At 37.5% G+C, this 23,740-nt stretch overlaps 2 protein-coding genes across 4 annotated transcripts in view; one reads left to right on the plus strand and one right to left on the minus strand.

Moving 5' to 3' along the window:
* Positions 1-3,976, plus strand: part of ppp3cca (protein phosphatase 3, catalytic subunit, gamma isozyme, a) — a 28,358-nt gene extending 24,382 nt beyond the window's left edge. For all 3 annotated transcript variants that reach the window (XM_060883154.1, XM_060883155.1, XM_060883156.1), the window contains one exon: positions 421-3,976. In XM_060883154.1, the coding sequence (XP_060739137.1) occupies positions 421-575 (155 nt within the window). In that variant the 3' untranslated portion in view covers positions 576-3,976. The remainder of the gene's footprint in view (positions 1-420) is intronic.
* A 1,525-nt stretch (positions 3,977-5,501) lies between these two features.
* On the minus strand, positions 5,502-22,261 carry LOC132854531 (zinc metalloproteinase-disintegrin-like batroxstatin-3). The gene is made up of 23 exons (XM_060883002.1): positions 22,076-22,261; positions 20,957-21,159; positions 18,753-18,835; positions 18,575-18,651; positions 17,973-18,051; positions 17,783-17,859; positions 17,514-17,700; positions 16,580-16,642; positions 16,279-16,350; positions 14,306-14,475; positions 13,706-13,787; positions 13,399-13,529; positions 11,922-12,099; positions 9,355-9,444; positions 8,458-8,653; positions 8,269-8,374; positions 7,938-8,094; positions 7,480-7,560; positions 7,305-7,389; positions 6,839-6,965; positions 6,654-6,738; positions 6,456-6,548; positions 5,502-6,330 (listed from the first exon to the last, which is right to left on the minus strand). Exons 2-23 carry the CDS (start codon positions 21,015-21,017, stop codon positions 6,295-6,297), a joined length of 2,316 nt encoding a protein of 771 aa, XP_060738985.1. The 5' UTR covers positions 21,018-21,159; positions 22,076-22,261; the 3' UTR covers positions 5,502-6,294.
* Between the last annotated feature and the right edge of the window lie 1,479 nt (positions 22,262-23,740).

Below are 23,740 nucleotides of genomic sequence, written 5' to 3' on the forward strand. Positions count from 1 at the left end.
GATGCTGCATAAGAAAAAATTTCAAGATGACTCAGAAACACTCCGGTGGAAAAGGCATCTTATGAACTTCTTTAAAATTAGCTTATGTTGTGTGAATGTTTTAAAAGTTCAACAGATTCTGTAAAGGCGTGCATTCCATAACCTTGTCACTTGCCACTGACATCAAAAAAATCATCCGCTATATGCAAAGTGTATGTTGTGCAGGGTGTAGCATGTCATTTGGGACGCAGCTGTGGAGTTAGCATGTTTTTGTGTGTTTGTGTCCAAAGCTAAGAAGTTATAACATAGCTAAAATGCCTGGACATGTTATGAATGGAGTCAAAGGTCATTTGTACATTCACAGACCGTGTTCAGAATATTTAGACGATGTAGTGAACTGTTGTGTCGTAGATTTGAGAACGTCTTTTCTTATCTCCTCAGCCATTCAAGGTTTCTCCCCAACACGGAAGATCCGCAACTTCGAGGAGGCGCGTGGCTTGGACCGGATAAATGAACGCATGCCACCGCGAAAGGACGGCCAACGCGCTCTGGGAACGACCGTGACAGAGAAAAATGGCACGGATGGGACGGTGTAGGGAAATCCGCCCTTCTCTTCCTCCTCCACCTCCATTGCAGTGTTTGATCTCTCTCTGATAAGCTCTACGGAAACTCCTACGTTAATGGAGAACCGAGGACCCGTGAGACTCAAGCGGGAGAAAAAGAGAGAGGGAGGAAGGATGAATCACTCACCACTAATGAGATTGTATTTGTTAAAAAATTTTATTGAATATTAGATGTATGTGCTAGCAGTGTTTCCGTAGATGGGTCTTCGAGACGCTCCGGACCTCTTTCTGGTTTCCCCATCAGACGCCATACGATTATGTGTCGTCTGTTAACCCCGTCGGTTCTCACCTTGTTGCGTATAAGAATGGTGAGAAGATAATTTCGATCAGAAGAAGATTCTGTCTTTTCTGCTTTTCTGATGTCTTATGTTTACGGTCGGGTTGCTTGGCAAGGGGTCACATGATTCCAGGCAATTCTTTAAATCATTACATGTGGTTCTGCTTGTTTAAAGCTGTAACGAAATGTTCCAAATTCCCAGTTTTATTAGGAATTCTAACCCATGCCGGAGGCCATAAGAGCTGATTAAAGAGTAGTGAATTAATTTAAGATTGCTATGTTCCACCAAAAGCTTTTAATTAACAGCTCCGTTTTTCATTATTAATATATTTAACTGCCAGTGGCTGAACTTTTTTCCACGTATCAAAGGAAGAATAATGCCCTCCAAAACCAAAGACTGTCAGGAAGACGGGATGTTTGGATGGCTTTGTTTCTGCGTCTTGGTTGTAGCTTCTTAGCCAAATGGACTGTGCTAAACGCTGAGGCATTCCCTTTAGAGACGTATAGAGAATCAAAAAAATCCAATCGAAACATCCCTAGAGCCAAAACCCTTGAAATCCTTAAAGTGTTTTTTGTGCGAGAAGTGAGGATGTCCTGGGAATCAGCGCTTTATTATAACACGTGTGTATGTGTGTGTGTGTGTTGTGTGTGTGTGTGTGTATGGTAAACTTTCTCAACTTGGGTCTTTAACACTACACAAAGCTTGTAGTGTTAAGCCGAGCACCATCTCTCTTAAATACTGACTCTTGAGGAGAAATTTGCATTACGATTTTCTACAGTTTGTTGATTGCAAAAATTTAGTAAAAAAGAAAAAACAAACAAAAAAAACAGAAAAGAAAGAGGAATCGAAAAAAAAAAAAAAGATCACTGAGAGCGTTGAGTTCCACCTCTTTTTGAGACACTTGTCAAATTCTCTACTTAAATTACTTTGATGGTACTGTATCTTCAAAATTTCACGTGGTGATCGCTGCTGTTGTGCTGTATTAGAGTCTGTTCTTTTGCCGTGTTATTGGATAGAAGCAGGAGCACATCCCATCAGCACACTATACCTCCTCACTCCAGAGTGGCTGATGGGGGAAACATTCATACAAGCTTTGATTTGTCGATATTTGGACTTTGATTTTAAGTATTTTGTCTTTTAGAGTTGGCTCGTTGACTTGGACTGAAAATGCTGTGTACCTCCTGTGTCTGCGCGAGGGAGTCAACAAATGATTTGATCCGTGTCAGTTTTATTTGGGGCTTGAAATCCTGCGATTAATGTTTTTACCCTGAGAAAGCTCACTTCATTTTTTTTCTATAACACTGGACCGTGTCCCAAAAGCATTTTACTGAAATCTATGGGCCTTTTTACACCTGGTCACTTCATGTGGTTTCTCTGATCCGATAGCTATCTGATTTGTTAAAACTGTTCCATTTACATTAGGCCACATAAATGCGTTTTGGCGAATCGGATAACAATCCGATCTTTTTACTTCCGCCCAAAATGCAAATATATTTTATCTTTCCGGGGTAATTGAAATGGAACACGCTTTGGTGTATGCGGTTTTCAGAATGCAATCAAAAAGAAGACGAAAAAACTTGTTACGATGGTTATGCTACAAAAAACCAACCCTGTGTGTCCTCCATGTTATTTGTTTCTGGCGTGATGCATGACTCGTGAGTCACTTGTGAGTGACGTACTTCCATTTGGGAGGAGTATAGCGCTGATGTATGTGGCTTGAACAACCATATTCATTGACACCTGTCCAGTTTCTTCTGAAATGCGTCCCAGACCACCTCCTGAAGTGGTTTGAACGATCGGATTTATATCCGTCTCAAAAACGTTCCGGAGGGCATTTACACCTGGTCTTTTTACGATCGGATAGCTATCCGATCACAGAAAACGCATGAAGTGACCAAGTATAAAAAGCCCGTATAGTTGTATACAATAAAGACAGACTTAAAAATCTCTTACATTCAACACCATTTCAGAACATTCTTTTGGCCATGGTTGTTCTATTCAATGGTGTAAATTAGATGCTTAGTTAAGTTTAGCTAACGTTTAGTTAATTATCTTAGCTACCTTTTTTTGCCTCTTCAATCCAGGCAAACCAATAAAAAGGTATGGGGATGTTAGCACACTGCTAGTTGTGGACAAATCCTTCATTCATCAGGCTCCAGTCAAACATTTAGACGCTTTTGATTAAGTGTAGATTTCTGATTGTCTTCAAGGTTTAGGTTCAGGTCGAAGCTGAGTCTGTCGTTACTGCCTGCATAATGAATTCATTTCCAAAAAACAAACTGCACTAGATATAATAAGAATGTATTTGTTTACCTGAAACTAGTAGCAGTGAGAAGCTTGGGTTTTAAATATTTCTGATCCTCTTGATGCTGGCTGAGATGATGCCAAGAGTGTGCAGTATCAGGAATATTGTTTAAAAAAAATTAAAGTAGGAAGAGCTTTGATTTGTCTCCAAACTTTGTCGTTTGATAGTGTCCATTTCTGCGCCACTATTACGAAAAATAGCACAAATTATGCCTAAGCGTGTACAAAATTTTGAGCGGTAGCACCCTCATTTGATCGAACGCACTCGATTCTCAACAGACATGCGTTACAACAGCTCCAGGTTTTAATTGGAGCTTCTCATCAACATGGAACAAAAAAGGAAACAGATGAGTGAATTCAAGTGCAGTACCTCAGGGTTCACATTGTGGCCCTTTAAACATTCCGGGTTTTTACCCCATTCATATGAGATGGCCGTGCCTCTCTGGGACTGAGTGCATTTCCTTTTTTGCTTCCAAATCACTGTCATACAAAGGAAACTATTTACCTGAATAAATCCTGAATTAAAGTGTCTCAGTGGTCCTGGTTCTGCTCGTGATTTGTGCAATGTGTAGGATTTAGTTCTGTTTTTGAAGACAAGTCAGAGAAATACAGGCATGGTATTAAGGACATTTTGCACACTACGACCAAGTCTTTAATTTAAAAAATAAATAAATAATAAAAATTTAAGGATGAGCGAATCCTACAGTCTAATACTTGTAATGTGAAGCCACCAGTTAATTCTTGATTTAATGTAGATGTTTTACTTAAGAAAATAAAATGAAATAAAATGAAATGTGCAACACTGTGTGACTGAGTTGTAATATTTGGGGTTTATTTTTTTCTACTCTTTTTTTTACTCTTTTGTCTTTTTGAACCAATCTAATTTAAATAAATCATTTTCTTTTCTTTTTTAAAATGTGTACAAAAGTTTTAATTGCATACCTTTTTATGATGCAGGTTGTCTTAAAAATATGCAACTCCAAAAAAGTGTAGACCCTACTGACTCACTCACTCTCTCACTCTCACTCATTTTCTACCGCTTATCCGAACTGCTAAAGTTTGGCAATATAATGATTAGAATGTTGATGTTGTGATGTCATAATCCACTCGAGATATTTTGCTCCATTTAAATGAATTAATTCATTCATTTTCTACCGCTTATCCGAACTACCTCGGGTCACGGGGAGCCTGTGCCTATCTCAGGCGTCATCGGGCATCAAGGCAGGATACACCCTGGACGGAGTGCCAACCCATCGCAGGGCACACACACACTTTCATTCACTCACGCAATCACACAGTACGGACAATCAAGAGATGCCAACCAACCTACCAGGCATGTCTTTGGACCGGGGGAGGAAACCGGAGGAAACCCCCGAGGCACGGGGAGAACATGCAAACTCCACAAGGCGGAGGCGGGAATCGAACCCCCAACCCTGGAGGTGTGAGACGAACGTGCTAACCACTAAGCCACCGTGCCCCCCCTCCTCTATTTAAATTTTCAATTAAATTTCAAACTAATTCAAATATTTTATTTCTGTGAACTTTTTTTTTAAATGATTCTTTTTTAAATTGTCAAACTCCACACACACAAGGCAGAGGCGCGACTCGACACAGATCCCACAGGGACACACACACACACACACACACACACCCATACTGACTAAATGTTGTTAATTGCTTTTAAAAAGTAATTTAGGCACCTCGTTCGGGTACAAGCCTTTAAACGCTGCATTATCATTTTTCACTTCCATGACTCTGACCCTTGGTGCTCTGGATGTCATCTATCATTGTGTAACACAAACCGATTTAAGCAACAGTTTTGGCTCCCCAGTCCTTCTGTCTCAAGTACTGAACCTGGTGTCGGTGACCCTTTTGTAATGCTGAATATTGTATATTTCAAATATTGTGCTCTGCATCTTTAATGCAGTCTAGAGAGGCCACAGAGTGTTTTTGTACCCATTTTGCTTTAAGTTGACATAATTACTTTAGTGATAAGTAAATTCGGCTTTTCAAACTGTTTAGCATTTTTGCACTTCCGGTTTCATAGTCTCATAAGTCAATTGGATTTATGAATCGGTGAAATAAAGTTTGTGGTTAACAAAAGCCAAGATATTTTCACGTTTTAAACAACGACATAAAATACACCAGAAATACAATTTCACTCGCGATTTTTAAGCTTTTACGTGTCCTGAAAACTTCAGAACTCTTAGAACGTTCATTGAGAAAGGATTGATAACATTAGGCAGCAAAGTTATTTATTAAGTGTTTTAGTTATTGATGCATTTTTCTTAGTAAATTGAAAATAAATTTAAAAAACTCTGAATACAGTCTCATTTATTGCACAAATAATAACAATTTATAACATTCATACTCATGGCACTCTAATAGGAAAATAAATAATTTGTTTTTAAATTATTTACAGGAAAAGGTGGAAGATATTGTGCTGTTAAGAGTTTTTTTTTCTCTGCGGGCAATTCATGATGGACATGATGCCTCAGAACATTATTCCACTCCATTTTAACAAGTGGTTCAATCTACAGTGTTCACAGCATTAGTGCATTAGTGTCAAACATGAGCAGTGGTCAATGGACAACACATGTGGAAAGATCTCTTTGGGAGATCTAAATGGGTGTAGTAGTTGGCAAGATTGAAGAAAATCTAAGATATATAAAAAGCTACTTCCTTATAACTAATAAATGAATAATGGGGTTCCCAAAACTGGAACGCAAAGGTGTGTTTTTTGTGAATTGTCCATGAAGTTTGTTGCAAGTGGCACATTCAGTATGAATTTGGGATTAATGTCAGTGGCAAAACTGCTCCAGAATATTCCTGAAACACCGTCAGCTGTTTCTGTACTTTTCAAGCCATTAAGTGTAAAACTAAGGTGCACAGTGTTAGATTTCAGTAACATGGTGTTCCTGTGTTGGCCTCTAGTGGGTGCAACTAAGACCCTTTTGGAGTTCTGTTGTCCTACAAAGTACCAGATAATTCTGCCGAAAGGCAGATAACCAGGATTTAACTCATCATTTTTCTCAATCAGTTCTTGTGAAAACTAAATCATGCTCAGTGCTGGATATTTTCGATATAACCCTCCCAACTTGGGTCCATTTTTAAGCCCTCGGTGGAGGCGGAACTGGTCTCAGAGCCTGGAAGAAAAGAATACAGTTTCTTCAATTGTTTAAAACTAAAATTCGGTAATTTTGAGCAGATGTTTGATATGTGAATAACTAAGATGACACTTGTTTAATCTCAGAAATCATTTAACTGTTACCTTGCGTGCTACTCTGAAGTCTGTATTCAGGATCAAGGGTGGGGCAGATGGCTTAGTTGGAGGTGGTGGCGGAGGGCCTTTGGGACGTATTCCCTAAAAATAAACAGATATATAAAAAAAATAATTTATCACAACCATATTTTACATAAATTTCTGAGTTGTATAATAACACCTGCTAAGAATGCTGATAAGCTGTACCGTGGGTGGGATCTGTTGAGGAACGTTCACGCTTAGCTGGTTGGAGTAAATGTTGCTTACAGAGTCTTTTGCTTGGAACTGAACACTGGTGGAAGATTACAACATTAGATGATATAGATATGTTGTGTCATTGTGCCAAACCGGTTCATCAGGAAGATCCTTGGTTTGGATGTACTCTTACTCACCCATTTTGGCGCGGATGAGTTTTTCTACACTTCAGAAAATATATGGCCAGTCCAATTAAAATGGCACCCAACACGATGCAGGCTGCCACTGCGATGCCTATTTGCATGGCTATTTGTCTCTGGGAAACTAAAGGAGGACAAAAAACAGAATGTGCATTTCTATCCTTCTCAACTTTGTTTACAAGGACATTATTTATTGGCATATTTTGGCATAAAGTTATTAAAGTTAAGCGACAGACGCCTACTGGGATTTGGATTTGTTGGAAGCCAGCAGGATTTAATGGTATAAATGTTCAAGAGCTTTCAATAGGATTCAAGAGCAACAGCACTATTAGTGGTCATACTGTAAGTGAGTCTAGATTAATGCTGTCTCGGGTTATTACACATATTTTGTGTGCACTGGGGCAAATTTATTTGCTTACTCATTAATGAATACTTTCTAAGTGATAAAAAAAGTAGGACATACCTGTATTTTCATTGCTGGTGAAAATGTCACAGTATGGTGGTTGCCAGCCAGGTTCACAGCTGCATTCCAGCTTGTGATTACAAACCTATAGGAAACATTTACTCTTATTATGCTGGTATCATCTTGGTTTGTCACATATCACTTATAACATATGATGTGATGTGATCAAACTTACTCCACGGCCTTGGCATTTGTCTGAGCAGTTGGTTGACTTGTAGGCAACTTCGAGGTTCACACACTGGTTCTGACTACACACCTGAAATGATTGTGCAAGAGTTTATTTTGAAAAATCTGTTGATTTCTATTATCTAAACCTCTTTAAATTGTACAATTTTGAGCTGCCGTGTGTCTTCAAAAGTAGTTTGAGTCTAAAATGCTGTACCAGATAGACCACCTGGATATATTTTGTATCATATTATATTACAATAGAGTCAAAAATCAGCCTTATGGAGAAGATTCTGAAGCAAAATCAATAAGCAAAAAACCAACTATATTGCTTTTCCTTTGTCACATGCAGAAAGCAAAAATAACCAACATTGCAATAAAGCATGGATTTTGCTTGTATCTGCATGTTGCTAATGAAATGCAGAAAGTGCGCTGAAGAATTTTGCATTTGTCTTTAACATGGAATACCTTCTCATCACCACACTTTGTTCCAGTGTTGACTTGGCCATTGTCACTCTCCGGCTCACTGAAAAAAGCAGCTTTGCAGCTGCTGAACTGGACCAACTGGCCATCGTTTGGGTTGTCCTGGCCTCGGTCACAGAAAAGCTTCCCACACTTTACATCCCTAGAAGCACATGTTTGTAGGCATGCGACTTATGTACACACCGTAACCATGTCACAGATCAATAAGACATGTTGTTACCTTCATGAGATGTACAGGTGGTGTAAGGTGGTGTTTACATTATCTGGAGGAACTAGTGAACATGTAGGAGTGTCAATGTATGCTTCTTGGACTCACTGTTTCTGGCAAGGTATACGGGTTCCATTGATGAGCCATACACAGTAGGCATAGAATGTTCCTCTTGTGTTCTGATTGTAACAGAAGTCAGCTCCTACCACAGCATCTGCAAAAGAAAAAAACAGAAACTTGGACCAATGTTTATGTTAACCTTTATTCGCTTTGCTGTGTAATGTGCTAACTACTTACTTGGCCCCCACATTTTGATGCATTGGTTTTGCAATTGAGGGCACTGCCCATTGTAGCAGTAGCCTTCGCCGTTCTTACATTGCAATCCATTCACAGCAAAGACATCCTCAGGGCATGTGGGTGAATTACCCGTACAATATTCAGGGAGGTCACATTCATCACGCTTAGCACGACACATCAGAGTGGAATCGGCAATCTGCGGATTGTGAACAAATGAAAGGTTTGGTTTTAGTATTGACAATGCAATTTTGTATTCATTTATACAGATGGTTAGTCAATTTTTGCGCAAGACAAGTAGCCAATTCCATCCCAAGACAGGAGAGCAATTCCCTTCCAAAACACATGGGTTATTCCTTCACAGGATGGTGAACCAATTCTGTCCTAAGAAAGGCAACCAATTCTCTTCCAAAACACATGGGCTATTATCTCCCAGATTGATATGCATTTCCCTCCCAAGGCAGATAGTCTTTTCCTCCCAAAAGGAATTTGTGGGAGATTTTGAAGGATATGTAATTCCCTCCCAAGATGGTATCCAACTCCTTCCTAAGATAGGTCCCAACATGTATAGCTAAATGCTACCTACAACGGGTACCCATTCCCACCCGCACTAACATACTGGCTATCATGACAAACATCATGGTTGTCATGGCATCATGGCATGCCAATTGTCAGCTGTGATACTATTCACCATTACTTACTCCCTGTGGTATAGCAAGCTAAAAAAAAGTTTTTTTCCCTTCAAACTAGTTTGAACATGCCTATGAGATGTAGGAACATATTTCAAACTCTGTTGAAATGTCTGATTGAGTTCAAGAGGATTAAAGAGGTTACTTAAGAGGTTGCTGGTGTTCAACACATTAATACACATTTTAATACTATACTGGTTAGAATTCTTACCTTACAGTCAATACAGCACTCTCCTTCTGCACACAGAGACCCTTTTGTAAGTCTACATGTAGTGGCATTACAGCATGGGTTTGTGCACTCCTGCACATACACACAAACACACAAATACACACATGTGTTAAGGTATCATCAAGAAGCTCAAGAATTGTGCTTCATTCATCTGCTTAAATGAACAAATGTAATAACCCTACTAAGCTTTTAAGGCCTGAGATGTCTGAGCTGGACTCATCTTTTTTATATACAAATGTTGCTGTACTTATCTGATTTAAACTGAATAATAAATGGTTCCCTATCAGTTTTTATTGCATATGCAAATATTCAGGCAAAACACACTGAGGTCACTAGTTGGAACTGTTTTTTTTTTTCGTTCAGTAGTTATTAATATGCAAACAAAGAATAATATCCTGCAGATACAGGTAAAGGTTTCTTTCAAATATCAGTGATATTAACTGTGACATGGCTGGCAAGCAGGTTTGAGCATTTCAGGAACTGCTGATCTGCTGGGATTTTCACACATAGAACTAGACAACACATAGACAACATCCAAACAGCATCCAGTTCTGCAGAGAGAAATGTCATGTGAATGAAAGAGGTCAGAGGAGAATAGTCATACTGTTTTGAGTAAGGCTATGGTAACTTAAATAGCCATTTGTGACAACTGTGCTGAGCAGAGAAGCAACACATTGGACCTTGGGGTGTTTGAGCTACGACAGCAGAAGACCAGATTGGACGAAGACCCGGTGGTGTATATAATTCTTCTGGGTGTCAGTATTACTAGGCATTCTAACATTCTACACTTATTATAGAGTAGGTAAAATATAGTTAATAAATGTCTACCTCATGCAGTTTAAAAAAAATAGACTAATATTTATTTAAGACGGAAGAACAAATTTGAATAAAAAGCTGGAAAAGAGAAAACAACTTTAGCCTAATCACTATCCATAATAAAATGTCACAGGCACTTACCCAGAAAATAAAGGTGAAGAATAGCATGTATATGATGGATTTTTTGAAGCATTCGACTCTCATGATTCTGTCTTTTTCCATTGCATGGCTTCAATACAAGTAGCCTGACTGTAGAGAAATGTGGGTTGACTACACAAGGACCATTGGATTTATGTTCTACTCTGTGTTTGTGCTCTTTTAATGAAAAGAACCCCCAGCACCTCCCTACCCCTTTGGAAAGTGGGACAAATTAAAATAAAGGAGGTTTTGTGTGTGCAGAGCCTCTGGGAAATCAGCTTATTGTAACTGGACATGGAAAGAATAACCAATTAGTTCGACATATATAAGTCAGTCTGGGGTCCTGTTATAGAACAGAAAGTTGGACATAAGACTTGTGTGAGATGTTGTACGTGTGGAAAATTTGCGGAAACCTGGCAAACCTGTTCTTAATCTTCATGTTCATCATTGTTCTTACTTATTTGAAAGTAAAAACCTTGCTTCTGATTACAGTGTAAAGTAAATGCTTCTGCTAAGGATTGTTGGCTATTTATTACAGTATATAGTACTGCATGTGTGTAGTGTCTTGGCACTGAAAAAACAACCCAAAAAACCACAACAACTACTGTATAATACAAAGGCATTCTTTAAAAAAACAAAAACAAATTATGTAATAAATACTATTCTGTCATGCTAATACTAATAATGGTAGTATTGTTTACTCGTCCCCGTCTCTGCACACCTGTTCCTCATGTGTTCATTGTCCTGTCTATTTAACCATGGAATCCTTGTCTTCTGATGTCTTCTGTTTTCGTCTTATCTCGTCTCGTGTCTGGTCTGGTATTGTCTGCATCCTTGTTTCATGTTTTTTAGTAAATAAATCCTGTTTATTTTTACGCTATCCTGCAGTTGGGTCTGTTTTTTATCCCCGGGTTGCTGACAATTTTTCTCAGTTCAGGACACTGTCATTAATATTCTGATTTTCAATGGGTCTGATCATGTCTGAAGCATTCTTCTGACAGAGAAGCTATTTTGGCCCTAAAGGAATGTATATTTAAACCTGTCGAGGCAAAAAGATTAGAAAGCAATCAACAACAGGCATGCATGTGCTATGGTGTATTGTTGTTGAGAGCAGTCCAAGTAAAAGAAAAGACACTAAGGTGAAGTTAGTGTGCAAGCTGTAAGAATTTGGTCATGGTTAAAATTTTATCGAGGCGACAACCAACTTTAAAGAGCTCAGAGAAAAAAAGCCTGTATTAAGAAAGGAATAAACTACACATCATAACCCTTTACATAATCTTAAATAATGTGATGTAGCCTCAAAACATAGTCTACTGAATTTAAATGTTGCACTGACACCCGAGGCATAAATGTTATATAATCACCTAATAAAGCTTCACCATGTCAACAGTTTTTGAATAACAATGAGCGTTTTGACCCGTTAATTATTAAGCTCAGATTACATGGTGTGTTCACCCTACCAGTTTCTGTGAACATGCTGTTGGTGTAGAAATGCTAACGTTTTAGAAAGAGCACATTAATATAAACCATTTGCACTGCTAAACAATGCTGTTGTTTAAAACCCATTTAATAGGAGTAGGATGTTATAAATTTACCTTTACAGATCCACAGTCACATTCCTCTCCACTTTCTTGGAAGCCATTGCCACAGACTGGAGGCTGGATCAAATTTGTGGGTTGTGGTTTGTCGAGAAGACACTCAGGGGTCCGTGAGTTCAGATACTGCTCAAATTGGTTGATGCTGCAGCTACTGAAGAGCCGAGGGATGTTGTAGCTGCAAATGACAGGAACGAAGGTATCAGATTTAATTTACCAGATACATGCTGCTTCACGCACAACAATCTTCAAAAACCTTCAACCATCATGCTGATGTGCGTTTTTTGCACAATATAGATATATTTTCAAACAAATATGAAATAATTCTTTGCTTTTTTCACTCCTTCCCTTTGATAGTTGCATTGGCAGAAAGTGAAATTATTTCTCATAATGCCTTGACAATGCTTTTTTCACGCCTGCCCTTTCCTGCCATGAGTTTGTTACCTGGTTGTGTTCAAATGTTTTGTGTTTGTTCTTGATTATCAATGTACTGCATGCTTTTTCTTTTTCATTTCTTTGTTTTGTCGCTGTCATGGATGCCTTGGACAATCCCCTCCTGGATGTTTTGTGCTCTCATGTTTGCGCCACCTGATCGTTAGTTCCTTCCTGCTTCATGTTTAATTTATTACCTTTATTTATACCTGTTGTGTTTTGCTTGTTTTTTGCTGAGTCCTTGATGTAGTATGGTGTCTCATGTTACCATGTTTTGTATCATCTTATTTTGTAATAAAATCTCTTTCTTTTGTTGTCCCTGCATTTTGGTCTAGATTTTGTCTGTGCGGTGGAACCCTGTTTTTCAGACAGTCGCAGTCGTATTGTTCTTAAACGCTTAAGCATTGTTTTCTGTTCATTTCAGTTCTGCATTTTTTACTTTCGACCATAGGTTCCATTCCTCATTTGATTTCCGATTATGATTTACACAATACTAATTCTGTCTGCCTGTGTTTTGGCACCTACATAAAATGAACAACTTCACAAACTGCGACTGCTCTTGCAATCTACCTCAACTCACATCCCATCATTCTGTTAACCAGATCAACAAAATTTCAAAAATCTGGGAGAATGACCAGAGTTGAAGGTCCTTCCAAAAAAAAAAGAATTCCCAAAGGTTTTTTGTGAGAAGCCTTTCTTTAAGAGAACATTTAAGGGCTCCGAAGAAAAGCAACTGAAGATACTTCAGAGCTTATAAAGTTGAATAAGTTTTATCACAAAGTTCTGACTTGTGCATGTAATTTTCTTGTTTTTGTAGATTGGAAATTGTTTTTCTTTTTTAAAAATTGTAAAATTAGTTCATACTGTATCAGGTTTAGGACCTTTAGTACTAATTAGGAATATTACTTTTGTTCTTTGGACTGCAACATAATCAATTTGTACCCAAAATACTTTATTACTTAAAAACATACTTAAAAACTTTATTATTATTATTATTATTATTATTATTATTATTATTATTATTTGTTGTTTTTTTTTATTTTACCTGAGAGCAGCAGTCATGATGCAGCTGTCCTCAGTGCACACACATGAGCTGGTGTCATGGTTCATACCCAGGTTATGTCCCAACTCATGGGCCAAGGTGGCACCTACGGCTATGGCATTTGGATTATGGTTCTGAGAGACAGAGGACCTGAATTAGTTGCAAATGTGTAGAAATATTTCTTAATTTTTAATAGAAATTGAAATTATTGATAATGTGTTATCTATTATATAGGGCTGTAGAAAGCATAGGTTTTTAGTTGAAATCTACCATGATGTTGCTCAGGAGCTGTAATGGAAGTGTGATTTACCTGGACGACTCCGGTAGAATGCCCCGTGCACAGAGTGCCAATAAACGCCAGTCCTACCGTCGAACCTTCAAAGTCAATCCCACTGCAACATGACCAGAAACATGATTTATGATTTATATCCTGAATCATTACTAAATTCTGTATAATTATACAGTGGCTGGCATTGGCTTCATTTGAACCACATGGCCACAATTTAAATTCTCTTAAATTTGAAAGAAAAACCTGAGTTGAAAAGTTGTGTTAATCAATGTTATTATTATTTAGAACACCAAACTCTTGAAATCTCAAATCTTTCATTTCTATAGTAACAGCTTAGACAAAAAACACATAATAGCCTAAAATAAAAATTAAATAAATAAAAATGTAGTTCTTTACAAAAAATAATAAAAGAAGACGTTCAGGGAACAACAGAGGGAGTCTCCAGTGTCAGCTATGTACAGTACCAGTGAGTTTTCTGACAGAGGACAGTTTTCAGGAGAGAAGAGTTTTGTTCACTTTACAAAAACAAACCATTTAAATGGCAGCATATATTAATAATGTAATGATCAGCTGATAACAGATTCCTGTTTTTCATGCGACATTTTAATGATAAACACTGACGTGAGCAGATGTGCATTGTCGTGCTTCTGCATCTTCATGAGCTCTTTATTCCTCCATGTGGTAAATGCGTCCAGTGTTTCTCCAGCTGGTTCCGTCACTCGAATCTTGTCAGAATCCTTCCATATTACCAGACCGATCAGAGCGATGAAGGTATTCAGAGGTTTATAAACCTACCAAGAAACATACAAACAGTTATAGAATTTAAATTCAAAAAAGGACCAAAAACAAATAATAATAACTCAAGCAGCCATTGTGTTTGTAGATGGAAAATCTTAAGAATTTGTTCAAATGAATTCAAATTTACTATCAAACTATCAAAACAAGACAAAGGTGCTTGAGCACACACCTTTGAGCCTGAGTGCAGGCGTCTGGCCTTACAAATGTTCCCATGAACATAATTTTATAAAAAGTAAATTTTCATATTTTTTTTTACATTTTGGGAATATATTTAAAATATGCAACAATGGAAAAAATTTTTTATGCAAAACAAATTTAAATATAGCTGCAAGCAGCGATACCGGGGTCAAGCCGATCAGATGCACTCAGAACATGTCGCTGATGAACCATACCAAGTTTCGTAGCGATATGGCATTGCATTAGTAAAATACTGAACTTAACTTGAAAATTCAAAATGGCTTCATCCTTCATCCTTCATGATTTTAGACTCAAGTTTGCAGAAGTTATAAGCGAAAATAGCTGTTTTTAAAATCAAAGTGGCGGACAGGAAGTAGGTTTCACTATATTTTTGGGATCGTCGGACTCAGCCTGAGCCACAACAAGAAGTCTGTGTGTGTGTGTGTGTGTGTGTGTGAGTGTGTGTGTGTGTGTGTCTGTGTGTGTGTGTCTGTGTGTATGTGTGTCTGTGTGTGTGTGTGAGTGTGTGTGTGTCTGTGTGTGTGTGTCTGTGTGTGTGTCTGTGTGTGTGTGTGTGTGTGTGTGTGTGTGCATGTAAATGTGTGTGTATGTGAGTGAACTCAAAAACAAAATTGGGTTTTTGTACTGTTGGTGGCGCTAGAGGGCTTGAGCTAGACACACCAAAGTTGCTATAGTACCTTCTAAGGCTGGCCTCTGCATGTGTGCCAAATTTCATAACTTTCCTACGTACGGTTCTATGGGCTGCCATTGACTTCAATGGCGGAAGAGAAATAATAATAATAATAATAATAATAATAATAATAATAATAATAATAATAATAATAATAATAATAATAATGATAAGAAGAAGAAGAAGAAAACTAACGATAACAATAGGTGTCTATGCCCCTTCAGCAATAAGTAACACATGAGGTGTTCTGGGAAAACTCTTTGCAAAAGAGATTGCAGGCTGAAATTTCACAATTTATTTTTTAAAAACTGATCCACAATAGAAATCCTACTCAAGCCAAGTGCAAGAAATTAAATTTCTGGTGCAGTTCTCAAACTGAAGTTTGTAAAGCACAAGTAATGTTCTTAGTGCAGTCCTATAATTTTCAAAAGTAAAGTGTTATTGGAATTCTTAAAGCACTACTGATGTTTTTAAAGCACGTCTGTAGTTCTTAAAGCACTACTGAAGTTCTTAAAACACTATTGAAGTTTTTTAAGCTCTACTGAAGTTCTGAAAGCACTACTGAAGATTATAAAGCACTACTGAAGATCTTAAAGCGCTACTGAAGATCTTAAAAAATTCCTTTAGTTTTCTAAACTGCTGTAGTTTGCTGTTAAACTATTATACTTGATGCATTCCTATTGTTTCCTTAAGGGCTCTTGTAGTTCCTAAAATTTCCCAAAACACACTACTGAAATTAATAAGCACTACTGAAGTGCTACAGAAAAGTAATGAAAGTGTTACATGGTTATATTGTGGACTTCATACATTGCACCCAGCCATGAAATGATCCCCGTGTATTGAGCATTAAAGCAGTTTAAATGATTACAATGTAAACTCAACACAAAGTGTGCCAGGTCATGTGAAACAGATAAGATCTGTGACTCACAGCATTAACAAAGTTGACAATCTCAAAGATCCTCTTTCTCACTTTGTCGTCATTTCTGTCTATCTGGTTGTACTGTGAAGACAATATGATTAGTCAGGGGCATGTCTACATGGAGAGAGAAAAAATAATAATGAGCTTGAATACAAAGAAAATGTGGTGATCATGAGTATTAGTCGTCATCTGTGGTTAATACTAACCGTCATCAACCCACAAAGCACAAGACTTAACAAAACCTTTCAATGCGGAACAATGCGGCTTAATCATCAACAAAGCAGTGCTCATGTTTCTGCCACTTACGTACCATTCTGTTATCCACCACTAGGATGATTTCAATGTATTTTTGTTGCTGGAACATTGTTGGCCCCTAACCAAGAGGAAAAACAAAAATCAGAACAGTCGTTCATCAGATGGAGAACATGTTATTTTTTCCAGTACATTAGGTCACGTCGAGAACAGGTCATATGAAAGGCTCCATCATTTATTTGTTTATCTTTATATTGTTTATCTTCAAGTGTTAGTGTAAGTGCTAATCTGTGGTCCAGCATGTTTTTGGGAGGTTGGGGGAAACCGGAGAAGCTGGACAAACAGTGAAACTACACACAGAGAGCAACCTGAGCTTAGGATTACACCGGCATCCTTGAGCTCTGAGGCAGCTCACACCACACTATGGTCTTTAGTACTCCTTTCCAAGCTTTGTGATGTCCATCTATCTCTGTCACATTAAGGTTGGAACAAATAAATGGTGGTGGAACAAGCAGATCTTAGAGCATAAAAGATCTTTATCAATTTCCTTCTTAAAACTGACATATGATTTATCAGTGATACTTTTGTTGGCAACCCGGATCATAGCACAATATGTCAAGGACACTTGTAGTTAGCTCACATTTTCTGAACCACTTATCCTGCACATGGTGAGGTGTCTGGAATCTATCCAAGCATACTTCAAACACAATTTCACACACCACAGACAATTTAAAGTTGTCAATCAGCCTATAAGGCATATCTTTGGCCCAAAAGTGAAAACCAGCATACCTTGAGAAAACCCCCGAAGCAAGCTCAGAACATGCAAACTCCGCTAACACATGCTAAAATGTGCTAAAAATGAATTATTGTTTTTGTAACACAAGAGTCTTTATTTGCTAACATTTTTGTTCATTGTTACTGAACTTCCTGAGTTTTTTGATGGCTCTGTGGTTGACCACTCCTACCAGAAACTCAAATCTGATCAGACTTACAGATGCACGTGATCTAGCCTTGCTGGTGTATGGAGGAAGCTCAGCAGGCTCCCAGCTGGTATTTGTGACACCACAAACTGCTGGAGTATCAGTCACATCCTCATACTTCAGCACTGCATGATCACCATTACTGTCCTCGGGCAAGGGCTCGATAAGGTATCTTTGCTCTGCTGTTTGGAAATAGCCTCTGAAACACAATAGAGTGAAGATTAGAACTAAAATGCCTAAATCTCAAAAATGTATTCTTTTTTTCAGTAAATAAGACATACCGTATCCCATCACACGTGCTCACGCTAACCATTGAGTTCCTGTCATTTGCAATCTTCCCTTGATAGTAGCAGAGATCCTGGAAAAATAGGATGTGCATATTAGCAAAACATAACAATAGACGAAGGAGCTGATCTTCAAGAATCTTAGGTTAATGTGGAGTTAAAAAGCGCCAGCGTACAGTTCACCTACCAGGTCACGTGGTTTGGTTACCACAGGAGTCCCATCGTTTGTGTAATATGTTTCTGTGTAGCTTTCAGGTAAAAAGTCACTGCAGAACCCAAGATAAATAATAATATTAGTAATAATGCTCCATAGTACTTCAGATTACATCTTGGAGTCCAATCACAAGCAGAAGCAATATTTATAAGGGTAAAAGAAGAGAACTGTAATCTGAAATCTACAGGTATGAAGAGATCAGCTAGGTCTTTAGTCTGGATTTAAAATCATCTACAGAACCTGCCTTCCTCAAATCCTCAGAAACACTCTTCCAGAACTTAGATTCAAAATAAAATAATAAAAATTAACTTTCTGACCTGAGCTGATCTGTTCTTAATCAACCGTAAACATTCCTGAGCTGAGTAAAGTTCTTGAGATGGGTTCTACCACTGACAGAAGATTAGTAAGATATCCACAGGTGAACCCATTTAGAGCTTAGCAAAAGCTTGCAGGCAACACCAACAAGCATCTGTTTTTTTTTGTTCCAGTGTGTTCCTGTCCTACACTTTCAGACTACATCATTCTTGGTTGCAACCTTGGAACATGATGTTACAGAAATAAAAGATCAAGCTTACTCATTTCTCTCGAGATGCATTTCCAGGGGTCTTCCGCCCAGAGTCATGGCATATTTCACCGTTGCAGGTCTGGTGGACTATAGACAAGATTTAAGTAAAACTTTGACTAAATTTGAGTGGATGAAACAAATTTGAGTTTCATTCAGCTGTTTGAAGTACCGTTTCCTTGGATTCTTACCTCTAATCCTCTTTTATGAAGGTCATGCAGTCGTATTGGATGTACCACTTCATGGACCTTCACGCCGTTTAGAGTCAAACAGTCTGTAATCGAAAAGAACAAATACTAACATTATCTGTGTGTGAGTGTGTAGTCCTGGATACACAGCAAGACCAGATGCAAATAGACTGCATTTTAACATCATTTGCCTAGTGCCTCATAATGCTGCATAGTATCTTATTTTCTGAAGAAATGCTATACAATGACTATTTTAGTCAGAACTCTTCACTGTGCATAGTATTTTAAGGGAATTCTACACAGTACCTCATTTCTTTTTGAGGGAATGCTACAGAGTACATCATTTTTTGAAGGAATTACAAAGTGCATTATTTCTTCGATATAATTATACAGTGTCTCATTTTGTTTAGTCTTCAGACTTTATTATGAAGCACAATAGACATTGTATTGACTAATACGATGAGAGCAGTGTATTAACCTTTCTGTACTGCTTTACACTTTTCCTGAAGTATTTCTGATGTGTTTCTGGTTTTCTTTCTCATTCGTTTTTTTCTTTTGTTTCTTGGGAATTAATGATCTCTTCATAATGTTTAACTTCTTTCTAAAAATTTAGAAAACAAGCCCTTTGGCTCCAGTCATTATTTAAATAGGTAATGTTTTTGCATCTGATCAGGTTGTTTTGCATTAGATGTGATTCTTCAGGCACTTCCTCCATGCTATGTTAATCATGTCAGTGGTAGCTCAGGTTTATCCCTTTACTGCTTTTATATGTTAGTGATTCTGACCAGCCAGAATCAAGGCCCATATAAAAAAATGTTAATTATCTGTGATGAGTGTATAATTGTGTATATGCGTAAAAGTGTATAATTTTTGAACAAGTCTCAAGAAAAAAAGTAGTTTTGGGTTCAGATTGCATAAATGACCTCTAATGATTTTCCTGTACTTTCCCTGGTCAGACACTTCAGGAACTTCTTTTTTTATGAAAACATGATGTACACATGCAGTAACAGGCTGGACGTAATTTCAACTGATCTGTGGTTGTATGTGAATGAATCTTAAAGGGAACTGTGCTCTTACAAAATCATGTTATCTACCATGAACATGTCATGTCAACAAGATTAATGTTTACTACTGAGAAATGCCGATCTACTAAAAATCAGTGGCACCCTTCTACCTATAATCACACCATCGGAGAGATAGAAACAGCAGGAACACAGGTAGCTAAAGTGCACATAAATAATGACTATGTGAGAGAGACTACAAAAAACATAATTTGGCTTGAGGAACAGTTAGAAAACCATGTAGATATTTGTACATATGGGTGATGTGGTAATGTTAAAATATTAAATAACAACAAACTAACAAGAAGTAAATCGTTGTGGTTTTGTCTATAAGTTTCAAATTTCAATACAGATTGTATCGATTACTAAACATACAGAAACAAATAATGGCATTACAATAAATGTGTGAGTCTTATAAAAAAAAAAGTACAGAAACAAGTCAATTATAAACCATAATAACTCACATATTTGTTTTCCATTTTTACCAGGAATCTATTGTGTCTCTAAGAAGCTATACAGTGTATAGATTGGTAAAATAATTGTTAATATATAATAATAAAAGGCTTTTTGATTGAGCTCAAACAGAATAAAATTCTTTAAGGAGCGTTTTTCTGCTGATCCTGTCCCTCTGATACATTATGCTGTGACTCCAGTTGGAAGGGTGTGCCATTGTTTTTATTAACTTGCCACTTTGTGGTAGTAAATGTTACTCTTATTTGTACAACAGTTAAAAAGACAAAGCTTGGGGGTTAATTTAGGTAAAGTGTTATACCCAAGCAGTGGATTTGGATGAGTTTACAGTAGGTGGGAGGCTTCAATTCATACCTCAACAACACAACATAACACATGGCATGTAGCAGCATTTACACAGCAGACATTATATACAAATGTTTAAATCTTATTTTTTATTCTGCAAGTCACTACTGCATGAAAGAGGAAATATTCCTACCGAACCAATTTTCAGCCAATATTAATTGTAAAAGAATGAAGTATTTTGCATACAGCCAGTATTTTATGCAGTCGTTCAGCAAGTTCTGTCACATCCCCATAAATAACCCAGTTGTGTAGCAACTCCTGTATAGTAATGGTCAGAGGTGAGTTAATTAGCCATTGTGTGAAGCCATAAGCCAGTATCCAGTGTCTTACCTGATGGGACAGATGACACAGAGAGGACGAGGACCCATGCTAGAAAGCAGGAGGTTGACATTGTTGAGCTGTAGACACCTACTGAAAGGTGAGAGCTGCCTGAGCTCTGCCTTATATATCACCCATGCACAGTCGATCCAGCTCCACCTCTTCCAGCTCATGTGCTCAGTCTTTAAGGAAGTGAGGAAATGAATTGCGGTTGCCTTCAAACACAGATCCAAAGCAGTGAGAGGTGCAAGTGTACTCTGACGCAACGCGTCACTCGAGAGTTGCTATGTGTAGTGTAAACACAATCGCCACTCCTTCCTGCCATGATTGTGTTACAAGAAAAGCCAGTCAACAAGATCAAGTTGGCTGTTTCGCCTTCCTGTCATATTTCATGTTGTTTAATGAGATGAATGCTACAGGGAATTAGGTAGAATGTGCCGATTCTTGTACAGTATTCAGTATTTATTGCTCACTTTACATTACATATGGTATTCATTGTAATCTTTATCTCACAGTGCTACTGAATTCTCAGATCTGATTGGTTGATTAATTTTCTATAACAGCAGCTCAAAGAGGTTGTATATAGGATATGCTCTGGATCAGGTTCATACTAATTTCTTCATTGAAATTTGAATACATTATTGTTTCCATGGTAACAGCTTACACAGGCACTCCACATAAGCATTTTAAAACAATCTATATATAATCCTATATATAAGGAGTCTCCAGTTTAAGTGATGAGATTAATCTGGAAAAGGTAAAGATAAATGGAATGACTGTTTATATCTACTATAGAGTATGTAAACTTGTTTTGCAGCTGTTCCACAACATTAAAGGATAAAATATACAATAAGAAGGTTTTTTTAATTAATAAAATATCCTCTTATGCAAACTGATGATAAACTGTTTCAGGATGCGTCTTCATTGGAAAATATTAGTAATAGCCTGCCATGAATATGCTTTAAACAACATAGAAACAACTATAGAATAATAAGTACTATATAATAATCCAGGGGTTTAAGGTGTTAAACCTTAAAGCCATACTGATCATTATCTTATAATTATTTAGTGATGTGTCCATATCTTCCAAGTCATAATTTTGAATTTAAAATTTTAAATGCATTACCTTACCTTTGTTCTGAGTTTCTTTCAGTTGTCTTCAGGCTGTTCGAATAGCAGCACACATACTGCTGACTGTTCACTTTCTGTACCGTGCGTCATCAAATTGATTCATTTGTACAGATTCAACTAGAAACTAATTTTCCTTTGCTTCCATGGCTCTTTTAGCCGCTACTCATCTCAAGTCCAAAGGCAGATTAAACTATGAAGATTGGCAGTCGTGAAGTAATGAACTCTTGACCTTTTGGACTCTGATATATTGGGTGATATATATATCACCCACTGCGCTGCATTCTTCTGCCTTCTACAAATGTAAAAAACTATTAAAAAAAAAAAGAAAAAAAAAAAAAGGAAGCTATTGTGCCAAAGAATGCATGTTACAGAAATTGAGCAAGTGTGTCTATTAATAATATTCACAATAAGCAATTTTTTTTAGATGCACAATATGGTATGTTCACAGAAAGCTTCAGGCTAAACAAAATATCAGACAAAGTTTAGACTAGATTCTAGATTAATCTAGATTAGATTCATACTTCATATTCATCGGCTTGTGATAATCAGAATCAGAATCAAGTGTGTATTAGACATAAATAACACTATACTATACAAGAATATAGTATCTTGTATAGTATAGTGTTATTTATGTCTGTACGTTTGAGAGTCACAAACAGCTCGAACCAAATTCCTTGTATGTGTCAACACACTTGGCCAATAAACCAGATTCTGATTCTGATTCTGATCACAAGCCAATGAATATGAAGTACGAATCTAATTTAATCTAATCTAATCTAATCTAAGATTAATCTAGAATCTAGTCTAAACTTTGATATTTTGTACAAGACAGTTATATACAAGACAATGTATATGTGATACAGTAGACATTATGAGTATTAAATATGAATACAGAATATATGACTGATCAGTTATGTACATAAAGTGTGGGAAGTGCAATTGACAATATTGTGCAATATTATGCTTTTTGTACAATATGCAGCAGCAGTAGTGTGTGTAACATACACAGATGATGTGATGACTGACAGTTCTTATAATGCAATACTTATGCTATGAAGCAGGGAATATAATTATGGTGAGTTGTTAATCAGGGTGATTGCCTGGGAAAAGAAACTGTTCCTCTGTCTGGCAGTTTTGGTAAGCAAAGCTCTGTAGCGCATGCCAGAAGGGAAAAGCTGAAAGAGGTTGTGTCCAGGGTGCGAAGGGTCAGTGGTGATTTTTCTTGCCTGGATTCTGGTTCTTGTATGGTACAAGTCCTGGGGAGTGGGCAGGGGGCACCAATTATTTTTTCTGCTGTTTAAACCGTGCGTTGCAGTCTTTTCCTGTCCTGTTTAGTTGCTGCACCAAACCAGATGGTGATGGATGTGCACAGGAAAGATTTAATGACTCCAGTGTAGAACAGCATCAACAGCTCCTGTGGCAGACCGTACTTCCTTAATTGATGTAGATAGTACATCCTCTGCTGGGCCTTTTTGATGATGGAGTTTATGTTGCACTCCCATTTCAGGTCTTGGGAAATGGTAGTGCCCAGAAAATTGAAGGCCTGCACAGATGACACCGGGCTGTTGGATATTGTGAGGGGGAGTAGTTTTGAGGGGTCTTTCATAAAGTCCACTATCATCTCCACAGTTTTGAGGGTGTTTAGCTCTAGACTGTCCTGACTGC

This window comes from Tachysurus vachellii, chromosome 12, assembly GCF_030014155.1.
Source record: "Tachysurus vachellii isolate PV-2020 chromosome 12, HZAU_Pvac_v1, whole genome shotgun sequence".
NCBI lineage: Eukaryota > Metazoa > Chordata > Actinopteri > Siluriformes > Bagridae > Tachysurus > Tachysurus vachellii.